Source organism: Elephantulus edwardii, unplaced genomic scaffold (genome assembly GCF_000299155.1).
Source record: "Elephantulus edwardii isolate Elephantulus edwardi_28Jun2011 unplaced genomic scaffold, EleEdw1.0 scaffold00041, whole genome shotgun sequence".
NCBI lineage: Eukaryota > Metazoa > Chordata > Mammalia > Macroscelidea > Macroscelididae > Elephantulus > Elephantulus edwardii.
Genome location: NW_006399791.1, coordinates 17,987,248 through 18,004,779, shown reverse-complemented (window position 1 = coordinate 18,004,779; position 17,532 = coordinate 17,987,248). Strand labels below are relative to the sequence as shown.

The following is a 17,532-nucleotide window of genomic DNA, read 5'->3' as shown; positions in this document are numbered from 1 at the left end:
TGCATCTCTGATACACTCTTTTCCTGATTTTGAACCACGCAGTATTTCCTTCTTCTGTTCTGACAACTGCCTCCTGGTCAAACATAGGTTTCACATGTGCACAAGAAGGTGTACTGGGATTCCCATTCAAGGTTAGCCACAGTTTGTTGTGATCCACACAGTCAAATGCCTTTCCATAGCCAACGAAACAAAGGTCAGCATTCCTCTTTTACTCTCTGCTTTTAGCCAAGATCCATCTGACATTTGTGATGATATCCCTAGTGCCATGGTCTCTTCTAAACCCAGCTTGTATTTCTGATAGTTCTCTGTCAATGTTCTGTTCCAATCGTTTTTGGATGATGCAGCCCTGGACATGCTCAGTAAGCTGTGCCAAGAAATCTGGAGGACAACCATATGGCTGTCTGGAAGATATTAATATTTATTCCTATTAAAAAATGATAATCTGATAGTGTGGAAATTATTGAACAACATCACTAATAACACACATAAGCAAAATCCTGCTGAAAACTATGGACCTAGTCAATGTCATTTAGGTGTCAATGGTCAACAGCAGGAAGCTATCTGGCAATCCATGAGAAGGGGGCAATGAAAAGAGCAGAGACTTTTGAGGCCTTTACCTCTTCTCATTCCCAGGATGCACCACCGGCTCTGATGTACAGAAACCAATTCTCCAGTGAGGTAACTCTCATCCCACTGAGATCACTGGGCCCCAAATCCAGAATGCAATGGGTGCAAATTTCAGCTGCAGTTGGTACACTGGCTCAGATGCCTACAACGCGGCTCTGCCTGGTTCTGCCAGTTACTGGTGGGTAACCTGGTACAGATCTCCTAGTTAGGCTGACCACCAAGGTCATTGCTTGCAAAATACTAGAATGCTTCAAATGTTCACACTCTCACACACTCACCTCAAACAGGCGGCTTACTGAGCATTAGATTATTATTATTTTTTTTAATAAGGGAACAAGATTATTCTGCAAATTAGAGTTCAAGGTGAATCCTTTCTATCATCACCAATGCTCACCTCTTCACTGAAGTCCTTATGGAAGATGGTACCCTACACAGGCCTATGGATGGAGAAGATTACCAGCAGGAACTCATCTCCCAATCTCCCCCCTGTTAAAAGTGCAGGTCTATAAAACAACTGTGAGATATTATCTCACACAAGTAACAATAGCAAAGTTCAACAAAGCAGCAAACAACAAATGCTGGTGAGGCTGTGAAGAAATTGTAACCCTTATTCACTGCTGGTATGAGTGTAAAATGGTGTGACCACTATGGAAGGCAGTATGGTAGTTTCTCAAAAAGTTGGAAATATAGATACCATTTGACCCAGCAATTTCACTACTGGGAATATACCCTAAAGAATTCAGAACTGCCACTCAAACAGATATGTGCCTACCCATGTTTATTGCTGTGTTGTTCATAGTAGCAAAGAGATGGAAACAACCCAAGTGTCCATCAACAAATGAATGGATAGAGAAGCTGTGATATATTCACATAATGGAAAACTATGCAGCACTGAAAAACAAGGAACTCATAAATTATTATGCAAAATGGGTGATCTTGGAGGACATTATGCTGAGTGAAATATTTCAGTCACAAAAAGACAAATATCGCATAATGCCACTATCATAAAACAGGACTGATAGGGGAGTTGAAAAAACTAAGAGGGAATAGATGAGGGAAATAACTGTCTAAAAGAAATATATGATTAGTTATTATTTGCATGACAATAGTACAGAATGAAAGGTGTATAGCAAAGTGGACTAGGGTGGTGATGAGGGAAGAAATTGTGCAACAGTGAAAGAATCTTGTTAAAGAGAAAAGCGAACTGAAAGAGGAGGCAGGGAGGAAAATGTGCAACAATGAATGAATGGAAACCCAAGTTTTCTGTTAACTTTCACTAAAATATCAATAAAAAAGAAAAATACTTTTCAAAAAGTGCAGGTCTGCCTCGGCTTTCTCGCCTGCACTCTTCCCTCCCAGGGGATCCTGCAAGGAAGATGTTCCAACCTCAGGATTAGCAGGCTGCTTGTATAAAGAGCTGATTACTAGGACTTAATGCTATTTTGACAGATGAAAGTGAGTCAATTATAGCTAGAAATAGCTCTGGCTTCCAAGGCCCCTTCCAGGTGGTTGGTTGCCTTTTTCTTGTCCAAAGCACTTAAATTTCTTATTTCCTCTCACCCCAAGCATATGTGCAGCACCGAGCTGTTGTCCAGGAGGTCACAGCTGTAACAGACCCATTCTGATGAGGATGGCATGTGAGAATGGTGGAGGGAACACTGACAGGTCAGCCTCCACGATAAGGAGAGTGGGCCCAGGAGGCTCTAAATCCAAACAGGTGTCACTCCGGCTTTATTAGGCACAAGCACGGCTGCCGCTTTCTAAACCTCTTCAATGCTTTGAGGGTAATGGGTTTCACCTGTTAGCGTCTACCATCATAAAACCAGTGCTCGCCACAGACTTGGGTAACAAGGATTCACCTCTATACAGACATCAAGAAGTGTGGGTGGCTCAGAGGGCTTCCCATGGTCTCACTGAGTCATGCTGAGGTCAATGGGGAGTTTGTGCCCTGGGCAACCATAGAGTAGAGGCCCTAACAGCATAGTGAAAAAGGTGTCAGGTTGTTAATTGAAATGACAGTGGTTAAAACCCACCAGCCTTTTTTTCAAGAGAAAGATGGAGAATGAGTCTTCTATGAAGATGTCTAATCTCAGAAACCTACTGGTGTGTCAAAGTGAGTCAAATTCATGTAGGAGCTTAGGAGAGCAGGGACTTTGTTTATTCAATCCTGTTCCACAGAATTTAGAACAGGGCCTGGAACATAGTAAACATTCAATTATCTGCTGAAGTTTTAAATATAAGTTCTTTAATGCTTTCCCCACTGTCTTTTCCTCTTGTTACTGGCCACCTTAATGACTTATTGGTCAATAGATTATGGCAGAAGTGACACGATGTCATTTTCAAAGACAATTTAACTTCTGTCCTCATGAAAGGAATGCCTTTGCTGGAGCAGAGCCACCATGCAAGTATTCTAACTTCCTTGGAGGCCACCATGTTGTGAGGAAGGCCAATCTAGTCCACAGAGAGGAACCATAGAGAGAATCCCTGAGACTGCAGGAAAAGAGAGTGATGCGTGGTCAAAGGTAGCTTCTCCAGCCCTGCCCGCTCCCACTCCAGACACCACTCTACTACAGCTGGAGGACACACTCCTGCAAGACTGTCCAGCTGGGCCCGTTCTGAATTGGAGACCAGCAGAAATTGTGAAGAAGAATTAAATGTTTTTAGCAAGTCACTAATTTTTGGAGCAGTTTCTTCCACTGCAATAGATAACTAAAATAGAAGGTCTACATGGTTCATTGGGAGCTCTGGTGGCTTAATGGTAAAGAGTTGTACTGTCAAGCTAAAGACATGGGGTTTGAATCCATAAACTTTTCCAAAGGAAATAGGTGAGTCATCTCCTGCATAGTTGACTGCCTCAGAAAACCCACAAGAGGGTCAGACTCAACGGCATATAACAACTACAAACAACACGCATACTATCCAACTATTTCTGATGGTGGCTATGGATGGGTGATAAACTGTTCTCATCAGTGAGGCAAAAGTTATATGGATGGGTGCAAAAAAACCCAGAGATTGGAAATGAAAACTTGTTTAGTCTGGGTTGTTGAAAAGTCTCTCTCAGCTGGACTTGTGCTTGCTGGAAGGAATATTTTAGAATCTCCTTAATATTTCCTTAGGGAGCTGTGGTCGCCAAGTGGTAAGGATTTGCATTACCAGCCCAAAGGCATATGGTTCAAATGACCAATTGCTCCATGGAAGAAAGATGGATAATTTCATCCCGTGCTGTTTAGTGCCTCTGAAAAACTGCAGGGCCAGCTATTAGTTGGTTCTGACTCAATGGTACAGGACAACAACAACATTCCCTATTAATTTCCTTAATTCCCAGAATCCCCCCCCCTTTTTTTTTAATTAAGAAAAACTTGCCAGGAGGATCCCACATGATTGGTTACTCCATTCCTGCTCAGAAACCTTCTAAGGGAGAGTGAGTTATAATGCTTTATTTTGTCTATTTCTATCTTATCCTCTAGGAAATTTTTCATCCATCTCAGAGAGCAGACATTGTGGACAAAAACATACCCTTTCAGATCTTTCTTTAGTGAACTATAAGCCTTGACACCAAGATGTCTTCTGCAAAGTTAGAGGAAGTTACGCTGGGAAGCATAGATGATGCAGCAATGGTGGCACCGATGGGAACATCAACTCAGCCTCTCCTGGCATTTTACACATTTCATACAGTAGTCCATTCAGTCTGCACATCCTCTGACAACAAGCCATATTTCACTGAGGAGAAAACACCTTGAGAAGACTTTTGGTGACTCATTTGGAAAGATTTGAAGCCCAAACCATCCAGCTTTGAATATATTTCTTGACATTTACTTACCTGGGGAGGGCAGATGTGTGGCACGACAACCAGCATCCCTCCTTCTAAGACGAGGCTGGCACAGGATAAGACACAGTTCAGAAGTGTGGTTCGTAGACTTTGTACGAGTCTTACGTGACTCTAAGGCACCTAACAACAACAAGGCTCACAACATCCATTGTCATTGAGCCTTGCTACAGCCTCAGGTTCAACACAGCTCTCAAGGCAATGCTGACTAACCGCTCAAGCCAGACGAAACCTACTTGCCAAAACCCTTCAGTTCTCAAAAAGGAAGGTTCAGAAAATTCAGATAAGGAGCTAGGTAAGTGACTAGTCACACAGCACTGGGTGACGGGCTGGGAGGGATGTGCATCTGGAAAGGAATGCTGCACAGCAAACCCTTACACACTCACCCGCGGACGGCGTGCAGCAGGCGCAGCGAGGGGTACGCTGTGCGCACGTTGACACGGTGCTTCAGGATGAGCTCGTTGACCCACTCGACGCGCTCCTTGCCGCCCCTGGCCATGAAGGCAGGGATCCACAGGATACTGCCATTGAGACCGTGCAGCCGCTGCAGCAGCTTCTCCCGCCACGTGGCATTGACCAAGTCCTCAAAGGCCCGCTGGATGACTGATGGGTTCATGGTCACCAGGTCTGTCTTGAGCCCCACATCTCGGGCAAACTCCTGCACTGGGGCCAGGTTGCACCTGTGAGGAGAAAAAGCAACATAGACCCCTTCAGGACACTGAGACACCACTCTAGACTTTTCCTGGGTGTTTAGGACAAAGAGGTAGGCTGGGAAGCCAGGCAAAGTAAGACGTCAAAGGACTTTGTGTCAGGGACTTGCTTTTGAGGGTGACAGGGAACTACTGAAGTCTCTTAAGCTAGTGAATGACATAAACAGATGTGTATTTTAAGAAACAACAATAAGATTAAGTTTTGGTGTGTGTGAAAAGGGGATGGAATTGAGTATTGAAAGACAATATCGGTGGTCACTGTAATCTTTTGTTGACCCATACAGGGACCCTGGCTGGCTGCCACTACTACTCCACTGGAAGTCTTTTCTGGGTCCTGCTTGGATGTGGTCTTGCCTGGGCTTCCTGGTGGGCCCAAGACAGCAGAGGAGAAATATGGCCTTTCTGCTGCCTATAAGGAGTATTTGTCAGTAGAAAAGTCTGAGAAATATGACCAAGTGTGTGCAGAAGGATTCTGGAGTTGCGAGGGCCAGGGGCCTTAGCTGGTGAGATTCAGGAAGAAACTCTGTCTCCTTGTTTTTAAGCAAGGATTTTACTCCTCCAGCTCTTACAGAGAAAAGATAGAATAGTCAGGAAGAAAGGTAACATTGAGCAACTTTGTGGTGCTGTCTTTTCACAGAACTGGCTCAGTCAATTCCCACCCAAATGGAATCGTTCTACAGATCAGGATTGAGGTTCAGACAGTGCAAATTAACTTCCCCACAGTCACACAGCTAGTCGGGGAGCAACTAGGATTCAGGCTTATTTGCTACATCACACCAGATGCCCCGGAACAGTCACTCAGTCATTCCCACCCTGCCCCTGCTATTTTTGATTGAGACTAAACATGACAGGTGGCACTGGTGACCTAGTGGTAAGAAACTGTGCTGTAATCCAAAGGCATGCAGTTCAAATTCACCAGCTGCTCTGCAGGAGAAGGATGAACAATCTCCTCCCTGCATCTGAAAACTGCCTCTGAAAACCTACTAGAGGGTCAGCTATGGGTTGGTTCCAACTTGACGGTACCCAACAACATGACAAGGGGATTTACTTGCCTATTGACTCTGGTGCCTGAGCCAAAGGCCTTGGAAGGCTGGGTGTCACTGTTTGCATGCTGGGCAGTGCAGGCTCAGTGGAAGGTATAGCCAGGGCACCAGGAGGCCTTGGGTGGGCATCCCACTCCCATGTGAGGTGCTTACAGTCCAGGATATGTGCAGTAGGTGGAGATGCTGAGGTTGGCATGGTTCCAAGAGAAAAATGCTACAGGGAAGGTGTTACAGATGGAACTGTGTCCCCAAAATACGTGTCAAATTCTCGGCCTTTGTATTGGTAAACCTGACCTTCTTCGGAAATAAGATTTGTTGTTGCCTTAATTAGTTCCTGTTTAAGTAGAGTCAAAGTCATATTCAAACTTACTGCTCCTGAGTTGGAACTGATGCATAGCTGACTGTCCAGTGGGCTTTCGAGCATGTAAATTGCAGGGGAGGAGACTGCCCATCGTCCCCCACGGAGCCGCCTTTGGTTAGCAGCAACTCCTTAAGGGCTAGCCTGCCAGGCCTCCCTCAAGGAGCGTCAGTTATAAATGGATCATTTCCAAGTTATAGAAAGAGTGTTTTGACAGAGATACATGTCCATTCAGGCAGGAAAAGAAAGAGGATTGTCTATAAGCTGAAGAACCAAGGGCCTCCTGGGATGAGCGAGAAGGAAGGACTCAATATGGCGAACACTTGACTTGGATATTAAGACTCCTGAACTATGAGATGCTCTGGTCGCTAACGTCACCCACTTAGTAGTATTTCTGCAACAGTTAAGACCAGATGTGTGTTAAAATCATCAAGCAAACCCACAGACCCCTATGGAAGGCAAGAAAGGAAATCCACCTTTAATATGAAATTCCTCTCTGCATGTGGGTCACTTGCCTCACTGACTGTTCCCAACATAGCACTGAACTTCATATTTTGGTGAATATTGTGTTTTGGCTCAGGTGAAGGTTTACATTCGTTTACTCTTGTACAAAGTCCTAGCCTGAAAATTATCTCCAAGAGGACAGCATGGAATAGTCTCCAGGATGGGAGATCTCTGAGGGCTGGTCTTGCTGGGTGAGGTAGTCTGGATTATCACTGGGCCCTGAGTCTGTGCCACCTTGTCTCAGACACCATCCTAGACACACATCTGTGAGAAGCATGTGTGCAGGTGGCGAAGGACAACAGCAGTTGAGTGGTTCTCTTCTTGGCATTTCAAGTTCCTCTTTCTACATGTGTGGACATAACACTAAAGAGTGAGGTACAGCAGACCACAGCTATTTTCCTCAAAGTTCAGTCCACAGAGCAAGTGTAGCAGCTTCCCTGGGATGTTGTTAGAAATGCAGAGTCTCTAGCCTCACATGGATCTGAGGGAGCTGTATCTTAATGAGTCAGGTAATCTCTCCACACGATGTGTAACAAGCACTGACGATGACTTTGTACAGTATTCCATACAAAGTGACTTTGGAGCCGTTCAGTGCGATCTGTCCAAGTTACAGATGATGACCCGAGACTGAGAAAGGGTTAGTAGCATGTGACAGAATGAGGGCCTAGTCAAGACTAGATTTCAGTTTCCATGTTTGCTATGTAAGTGTCTGAGAAGAAGACTGTTAACTAGAATTTGCTATCTCATCTGTCAATTTTCTGAGACATGAAAAGCTCACTGTTAAACACAAGACTTGTAACAAATGGAGAGGCATATGTGAAGTGAGGTCAGGGAGACGGCCCTCACCACTGCCCCTGCCTAACACGCAGTGGTGACCTCGACCTCACTGTTGTTGTGTACCATTGAGTTGAAACTGACCCACAGCTGACCCTCCAGTGGGTTTTCAGAGGTGGTTAATCACACGGGAGGAGATTGCCCATATGTCTCCTGTGGAGCAGCTGGTGGATGAGAACCGCAAACTTTTAGGATTGCAGCACAGCTGCAAGTGGTAAGAACCACTTGGCCACCAGTGCTCCCCATTTAGAATGTAGATTTCCCCCGATTTCTTACCTGAAAGCCCACCCCGCCCACCCTTCATGCCTTCTCTGCTTTCCTTTTAGACACACTTGCTACACTACCTTCCTTTCCCATCACCTTGTTAATTCCTAGACTGAGAAATCGGGTCCAGGCCACTGGATATGCCCGGCACACACCAAACCCAGCCAAGGACAACACAAGTACCCGCCTCTGGCTGCCAGCATGCAGTGTCTCATTCACATGGACTCCAGAATAAACACACAGTGTTTCCCACGTCTGCAGGCCTGAGCCCTCTGTGATAGGGCCACTTCCCCAAGTCCCAGGACAAGGTGCTCTTTGCAGGAACAACTGTCCTAGCAGAAATGTGAGACGTGGTGTGCAGCTCTGCCAGAGCTGGGGGATGTTTGGGACGAAACCCGAGTTTCTGTGTGTCCTACTTTGGACCAGGGAACAGCAAGTCCTTGTCTCTCAGCGTCTCTGGGCCGGGTCGGGTGTCAGGAGCTTGAGTATCTGCCTTCTAATGTCTCTGATGACTGAAAAGAAGAGCCAACGCTCTACAGAAAACAAGGGCCACTTGACAGCGCCAAGTTTCACTGTGCCCCAGCACATTTCATAGTCTGACCACATGGTAATATACTTTCAAGGCACCACTTTGCACACTTGAACCAACAACTGACACACTCAAATATCTTTTCATTAAATTAGTTTTTCAATACTTAGCTGTAACCCAGGGTTTGGCAAACATTTTCTGGAGAAAATAGACAGCTCAGGCTTTGCAGGCTACCCAGTCTCTTTGTTGCAATTACACAAACTATTGTTTTAGTGCAAATGTAACAGCCATTCTCAGTCCCTGTCGAGCTTATTCTGACTTACTGGGACCCCATGTGTATCAGGGCAGAACTGTACCTGATGGGGTTTTAACGGTTGATATTTCAAAAGTAGATCATCAGTCCTTTCTCCCAAGGTAGACTCAAACCTCCAACCTTTTTGTTATCAGCTAACTGTATTTAAGTTTTACCACCTAGACAATGGTGGTGTGGTGTTTAATGCATCATGCTGCTAACTAAAATGCAGATAGTTGGAATTCACTAGCTACTTTAAGGGAGAATGATGGGCCAGTTTCTCCCATAAAGGTCTTCAGGCTTGAAAACGCGAGGAGGGTTGCTATGAGTCAGAACTCACTGGCAGTGAATTTTTCCATGGCTTTAGCAGCAGCCGCCATAGACAATACATAGATGAAAAGCATGGCTGTATTCCAGTAAAACTTTATTTACAAAAACAGGAAAAGGGCCCTAGTTTGCCTACCTCTGCTTCTGATCGGCAATCAAGTTTGTCTGGAGTTCCCCAGGCTGCCTTGGTTACTGACGTCCCCCTTAGATGGATTTAATTAGTCTGAGGTGCAGTCTGGGCTTTGGGATTTCTAAAAGCTCCCCTGGTGACTCTAATATGCAGCCAGTGTTGAGAACAGCTGCTCAGGGAGAAACCTGACCAGTATTCTTGTTTCACTCTCGTGGGACAACTGGCAATGCTCTATTTAACACGCACCGCTGCCCTGGGGCCCAAGCTCCTGCCATGGTTACCTTATGACAAAGCTGTGTGTGTCAATCTCCTGCCCACAGCCGCTGTTCAGCAAGACCCCTGAGTTGCCCACGATGGCACACGTCTGGAAGTGCCTGTTCTTGAGTGGAGAGGTTCTGGGGAGCAGCTCGTAGAGGTTCTGGGACACGTTCATTGTGCTGTCTCGATCAAAAATGTAGTGAATAATGTCTCCGGGCTTCAGGGTCCCCTTGAGGACAGAAATGTCTTTCTCTGCATCCAGGAACTTTAAGATCTGTTTCCTACAAAAACCAAACACACATGAGGCCTGTATCTTCCTGTTACCAGATGCCCTCTGTCAGTCCTAGCTATTCCTGTCCCACCGTTGCTCTACAGGGCTGCTGCAGCCCAGCAAACAGCTACAGCATGCTAAGAGCTCAGATACCCTCAGAGACAGGGTTTCAGGCAAGAATTCTCAGAAAGGGGCCAGAGCTGGTTGCCGTGGTTACACCCTCTTCCTACAGAGGCAAAAACTGTCCTGGGAAATCATTCCATTAGGTGTGAGGTGAGCTCATCACAGAAAACTCCAGGTTAAAGAAAAAAAAAAAAAGAAAGAGGATGTGCCATCTTTGCTTCTGATTTGCCCAGGAGCTGCCTTGGTTTTAGCAGTGAAAATCTGGCGTTTCTAATAGCCCCTCAGGCTTGGGCAAACTTATAGCATAACTGCCCTGCCTCAGGTAGGGGATTTTGATTATCATCAGACAGAAGTCCTAAACTAGGAAGAGGAAACCAGGGTGTGTGCCTCATTTCTCCATGGTTTATTTCCTTCCATCGATGCCTTCTCTGGGCCAAGGGGATACTCCAGGTTATGTCAACAATCCTACCTTTGAAACACAGAAAATATGGCTTGCACACTGTGAGCTGGTGTCTGTCTGTAAAGTGTGTCCCCTGCCCACGAATATGACTGGTGTAGGCTTTGCAACTAGTGCTACTTCTTGGTCCCACAGAAAGAGCTCCTCTATGTTATCTCAGAACACAAGTGATAAAAGGATGATGCTGTCGGTTCTAAAGTGATTTGAATGACCCAGTGAAGTCTGAGGATGAGCGGTAAGGGGGAGTCAGGAAATGTGTGCAACTCTCGCAAACACCAGGGACATTTTACTCCTGCCCATGGGGATCCTGGATGGTTTTCTGCAAAAGACACATTTTTACAAGGCCATTGCAAGACAGTGTTTAAACAATAGCATAAACCATTCAGAGGAGCTTTAGAAATGATTTAAGTCATAAAAATGTGGTACCTTAGATCAGAAGAAAAGACTTCCAACCTGTGCAGTGAGCCCTGCTCTAATGAGAGCCGGCATTTTCCAGAACTCAGGAGGGAGGGGCCAAGATGGTGCCCCCATTGCAGATTCCTAAGAGCGTGATGCTTCTGACAGTTTCATGGCTTATCATCTACCTTCAAAGGCTACACACTCAATCCCTTACCCACTGTTGATGTGTCCAGTCCAACTCAATGACCTACCATCAAGCTTCCTAGCCTGTAAATCTTTATAGGTTACCTTATTTATGCTTCAAATCTTTATAGATTACCATCTTTTTCTTTTTTTTAAGATTAATCATTTTTTAAAAACGTTTAAATATGCAGACAGCAATAGATTACCATCTTTATAAATCTTTATAGATTACCATCTTTATCCTTCAGAGCAGTTGGTGAATTCCAATTTGCAGCCCTTCAGATAACAGCCAAGTACATTCCGAACTATTTTGTGAGGGAAAGAGTAAATTATTAAGAAGCTCTACACTGGCCTCTGAGAAATTCTGATTTTGAGAGCAGTCCAAGGGCTGTCGTTTGTGTCGTTAGCTGCAGCTGAGTAGGGCCTGGCTGATGGGACCCTGCTGACAGAGGGGCAGTGGCTGTGTGGGAAGTGCGTTAGCAGGAAAGTGCACCTATCGCTTCTGCACAGATAGTGAGAACAATACTGAATCACCAGTGCCTCACAGCCCAGGGTTTAATTAGTACTCCTCAATGTGCTTCCAGATGATTCTACTGTGCCCAGGGTCAGGAGCCTTTGATGCAGCCAAGGGGTAGCTCGAATTCTGGACAGAGCCTGCACTCTTTTTCCATTTGTCTGTCTTTATTAATGATGTGGATCCCTTGCTCTTGTGCAGGGAAAACAAGCCTGGCTGAGTAATTTTTCCCTCCTGATGGAAAATAGATGCATTGTTTTTATTTACTGGGCCTTAACCAGGATTATGCAACTCAATAAAGTAATGTTGTTTGGAAACTGCTAAGACTCTTCGCAATTACTCACTCCACGGTACTTAAAAGCAAAGAGAGTCCCCAGAAAGCCCATAAATAAACACCTCTGTGAGTGAAGCAATTTCTAACTAATTATGAGAAATTACTATCAATTATTAAACATCATTCCAAGCCACTTGCAGAATCTTTTATTATGAGTAATTTTAGCGATTAATTGACTGAAGTTTAAAGAAACTCTTTCTCCCCCTGGGTGAAGGCAAATTGTTCCTGCCCAGGTGCCTTTGTGCGGGCAGGCTTACAGGAGACTGAGGCCAGGCTTTCTCTGAGAGGGAACGTCCATCCTCCTCCCAAGTGGCAGGAGAATGGGGTGTGAGGCAGAAGGAAAGCTTGCTCAGGAGGATTTCATAGACAGGTGGCATTGTGGCTTGAATGGTGGTCCCCTCAAAATACATCCACCTCCTCATCCTTAGAACCTGGCAATGTGTTATTAATTGGAAAATGGGTCTTTCCAGGTGGAATTCCATTAAGGATCTTGAGATGAAATGATCCTGGATTATATCCTAAATCCGATGACAAAGATCTTTATAGGAGACAGAGAAGAGATATAGACATAAGTGAAGGAGGCCATGCAAACTCCAAGGAAGAGACTGGAGTCTGCAGCTCCAAGCCTACCACCATGGGAAGCTGGACGAACCAAGGAAGGATTCGTCCCCAGTGCTTCCAGAGGTGTACAGCCCTGTTGACATGGTGGTGCTTTGGGCTTCCAGTACCTGGAACTATGAGAAAATATGTTCTGATGTTTTAAGTCCCCGGTAGCCCTACGGGAGCACTAGAAGACAGACACAGGCAATCTCAGTGATTGCACGGTGCTTTGTGTCAAAGGAGGTAGCGATGCAAGCCAGGAGTTGTTAGGACCACACTCAGGGCCTCGAAAAAGATACAGAAAAGGCTGGAAGCTGGCAGAACGGAGGCGAGCAGAGGCAACAGTATTCGATGGTTTCTCAGGTGCCAGTTTTCAAGCTCACTCCTGTGCTCCTCACACACTACTTCATGTCTTGGGACTAAGCAGTTGCATTTTGGAATGAGTCTATCTAGGGGGCTAATTCTTGCTTTGTATGATGTGTGAATCTGGTGCATGGTGGGAGCAGGAACAAATTCCACGGATTCCAGTGGCTGACTGACCCAGTGCTTGGATTATAACAGCCATTCTTGCTGTGCCCCAGCCCCTTTTCTTCTCTCTGTAGTGGTGACTTAAGAATGCTGACCCCAAGTCAAGCTTTTCACCTTCTGACCCACCCTAACCTACCTCCTGCATCCTAGCACTGAGCAGGGACGCCATGCTGCTCAGCTCTTGGTGTGCGCCTTGAAAACTCCTAATTATCCTTCAAAACAAGTCTTTCCTGATCAACTTTCCTCACCCTCTAGTAAACCTTCAGTATCACCTCATTATCCCCCTCTATTTATAAGACTCACAACACAGAGTACTAACCACTATCCGATAATCCCTAATGGATATATCACGCAGCACATGTCTTTGCATGGAGTCCTGTCTCCTCACCTAGCATGGCAAAGTCGTGTTGCCATTCCTCACTCCCAGAACGAGGCCAGTAAGTGGACGGTTCGATTATAAAAACAACCAAATCTGTTGTCATTGGGCCAGTTCTGACTGGTAACCACATGCACAGCAGGAATGTGCTCCACTGGCTGATTTAGAAACTGTTTGCCAATATTTGCTTGGTCAAGCACGGCTCTGTTAAAACATAGGTGGTCAAGGTGCTAAAGCCAAACTTCCTTCTGGACAGTTCCCTATCCCTATCCCTGGACAGGACAGCAGTGCTCAGAACAAAGCCTGGAAAGGACTACTGTCTGTCTAAACAGACCACAGATGACTTCCTCCAGGGTCACGTGCCCCTGGGTCACATGATGCTCATTTAAGTTTTTTTCATTTTCATGTCATGGCAAAGGGGCCGCCTACTCAAATCACATAGACTTGAGAGGAACTGGGACTGTCATTCAAAGATGTCCCGACATAAGCCGATGAGGGAAGAGTCCATCTGTGGTCTCCTCGTCCTGGTCATCTCTGCTGCTGGCCTGTGAGCCACCCTCTATCCAGGTCCTCAGAAGGGGGTGCTACCACCTCCCTGGCCCAAATCAACAGACATCCGCTGGACTTGCCTTGAATTTTTCTTTCCAATTGATCGCTTCCTGATGGAACCTGCCTCAGCGGGAGGTAAACACTTTCTTTCTACCCTGACTTTTTCTTGCCCATGGAGTGCAGCAATTTGCAGCTTGTGCAGATCAAGGTCTCTTGTCCTCTAGGTAATTACCAGTACCTGATCCGCAGAGAGAGCGTCTGGTTGTGTCTCCATTTGGACGAGCGCGGCTGGATGTTGTGCTTAATGCTCTCATTACTTCTGTCAACAACAGCTGGCGATGACGAGCCATTTATTACAACGTCCGCTCTGGGAGGCAGGAGGGGGAGAAAAGGAAAGAGGGAGACACGATCTGTTAGGAGGCCAATGACAAGTCTAATATTTTTGTTTGTGCACTGGCTTGAATGTAAACTTCCTGGGAACAGCAAAATTGCAGTTATTACCTGAGGAAAGGGAGAGAGTCTATCTTCCAGAATGTGCACCCTCTCTCCCTCAGGTATAAGCCTTGTGGCATTCTTGGAGACAGGAAGCAGGTTGATAAAACTATCTTCCTGTCATTCCTTCTTTCCAAGTTTTCTCCCAGTGAAACCTCGCAGTCCCTCTCAGAATAGCTATCTTTCTAACTCAAGCCACAGTTAAATCAGCAGCCAAGGCTCATAGGATGTTTTACAGTCTTGACAAAGGAAAAACAAAATGAAAATTCAAAGCAGGGCCATGCAATCCCAGCCTGTGGCTGTGGCCCCTCGTTGTACCCTCATTACTCTCACCATGCCGCCTGGACGCCCAGCAGCCCTGCGCTCTTCTCTGCAGCCGCCCTTTCCCATCAGACTGTTTGATGGACCATTTCCCTCCTTCCTTTCTACATTCCTCACTGGTCAGAGATAAACAAACCAAAACGAACCTGATGCCATCAAGTCAATTCTACTCATGGTGACCCCACGTGTCATAGAGCAGAGCTGTTCTCAGGGGCATTCTTTGGCATCCTCTTTACAGAAGGGAGTGCTGGTTGCTTAGTTGTGCTGCTGAGAGACAGGTGGTTCAAATATACCAGCTGCTCCTTGGGAGAAAGATGGGCATTCTCTTCCCAGGCAATTTGCCTCTTCTAAAACCCAGCTACAAGTTTGTTTTCTCTACAACAACCACCTTTATAGAAGCTGAGTTCAAGGACTTTCCTATGCTGTGTGGCTGAGTGGATTCAATACGCTCATTTGTAGTTGCAATTGCCTAAAAGCACATAACAACAACTATTAGGTGAACTGACAAAGGTGTTCCTGATTCAGGCCATGGCCTTTTCCAGTCATTTGCTAGGCATCTGCGAGCTGGACATTGGATAAAGATGACAGAAGAAGAACGGATGCCTTTGAATTGTGGTGGAGGAGAAGAGTACTGAATATGTCACAGACTGCCAAAGGAACAAACAGATACACCTTGGAAAAAACACAGTCTAAGTGCTCTTTGGAGGCAAGAATGATGAAGCTTTTTCTCCCATACTTATCACATGTTACTGTTGTGGTGGTGGTGTTGTTACGTGCCATTGAGTTGCCTAAGATTCATAGTGACCCTGTGTACATTTAGCCCTGAACCCCACCCTATCCTGAGAGGGACATCATCCTTGGAAAGGTAGATGGTCAGTGAAAGAGAGGAAGACCCTCAATTAGACAGTTTGACACAGTGACTATAGTGATGGGCTTTAGTGAGCCAGAGATTGTGAGGACGGCACAGGATAGAACATGGTTCAGATCTGTTATTCACAGGGTTGCTATGAATTATACTTTACTCAATGATACTTAACAACAACACATCTAGCTCACATGCCTCTTTGGTGGTTCTAATCCACCAATGGCTCTGAGCGTGGAAGATGGGCAGTCTTCTTCTGAGTGATTTACAGCCTCTGAAAACCTCCTGGATAGTCAGCCATTAGTCAGTTCTGACTCCACGGCAACGAGTTAAGTCCAGCACAAAGCTTAGTGGCACTCAGAGACCTGGGGTCTGACATAGCAGATGCTGGTTAAAGGAACATTTGTTGGGACTGAACTCGATTGAATCATTTGGTGAGCTTCACCGTGGAGTCATCTACAGGAGATGAAGAAGCACTCTGGCTTTGTTTGCTCAGGATGACGGCAGTTCTGTATGCACAGGGACACGGGGCATTTCAGAGCTCTCTTGAATAAAGAGGCTTAAAACCTATGCTAGTGGGTTTCTAAGGAACGAAGCTGTAATGGCATCTTTCAAGGCGGTGCAGGGAGCAGGCCTGCACTCTGCAGGGGGCACAGGCAGAAGGTGTGCAGGTCACATCCATCACAAGTTCCTCTGGGCTGTGCGAAAGCAGACGTTCCAGCTCAGAGTGACAAGTGGATTTGCGACGCCAAGTTCTGGAGCTTTAAAGAGTTCAAACTGCACACGCGATGTTGCCTGCATTTATCTTGGCACAGTCAAGTTTTTTTAAACCCTCTCTCGCCTTGTGTCGGAAGAAGCTGCTCATTTTGTCACTGTCTGCTCGGCTGTCCCCACAGCCCCCACGCCTCCACTCTCTAGCGAGCCTGATGCTTCCAGCTGATAGCACTTGTTTTGGATCTAGGTATCTGGAACTTTTTGCTGAGGACAGAAAATGGCAAGGTTTTGAGTAAGGCAGATGGCCTCTTGGTGGACTTGGGAGGAGACCCAGAGGCCCAGCCTGTTGGAGTATTTTGCCATTTGCATGAAATTAAGTTTGAAATTGGTGGGAAACTTCCATGAGTTGCTGAAATCATTTTCCCTTTCTCTGTCTCCTCATTTATAGAAAGAAAAAGAAAGCTGCTCTAAAGCTCCAGAATTCAACAAGGACCCTACTGTGCCCTACGTACCCTACTGGCTGCCTTCTCATGGGCTCCATCCAGCAGGAGCTAGGTGGGGCTGCACCCCTGTAGTACCAACCCCTCTGTGTGGAACACAGGTGAGAGCAGTGACTCCAGGACTACAACAGAGGCAGCCACGCCTCAAGATCCAGTGCTTCCCTGCAGCTCAGATCAGCAGGTATATGTATGTGATAGAAACACTTTAATGTATTGTGGTGAGGAGTTGGGTTTCTATATGGCTAGCTGGCTTTCCCATTAATGACCAAAATAAATCAGATGAAGAGAGCTGGCTCCAAACAAAAAGGGGCCTGGGGCCTGGCACCTTACGGCTTACGGCAGAGCCAGGGCAGAGTGATGCGCTTCAGAAGCCAAAACTCACTGGATGACTTCAGACTCCCTCAGGAAAGAAGGCTCTGTTGAGGGGCCTGCATAGAAACCCCAAAAATGGTTTCTATACTTGGCTTCTCTTGGACAAATGGTGGGACAGGTAGGCGAGGGAAAGAGAGATGTTATGGCACAGATACTGGTAACATTCCAATTCTAACTTCACTTCCTAGAGAAACGGGCTAAGTCCTATACGGCCCTGCCATGACCAGGATAGAGG

General features: G+C 46.0%; 1 protein-coding gene across 2 annotated transcripts in view; it reads right to left on the bottom strand.

Moving 5' to 3' along the window:
* The window catches only part of ST8SIA2 (ST8 alpha-N-acetyl-neuraminide alpha-2,8-sialyltransferase 2), a 119,041-nt gene that overhangs the window by 18,991 nt on the left and 82,518 nt on the right, over positions 1-17,532 (bottom strand). For both annotated transcript variants that reach the window (XM_006885191.1, XM_006885192.1), the window contains 3 exons: positions 14,275-14,403; positions 9,726-9,983; positions 4,840-5,133 (listed from right to left, as the gene is read on the bottom strand). In XM_006885191.1, the coding sequence (XP_006885253.1) occupies positions 4,840-5,133; positions 9,726-9,983; positions 14,275-14,403 (681 nt within the window). The remainder of the gene's footprint in view (positions 1-4,839; positions 5,134-9,725; positions 9,984-14,274; positions 14,404-17,532) is intronic.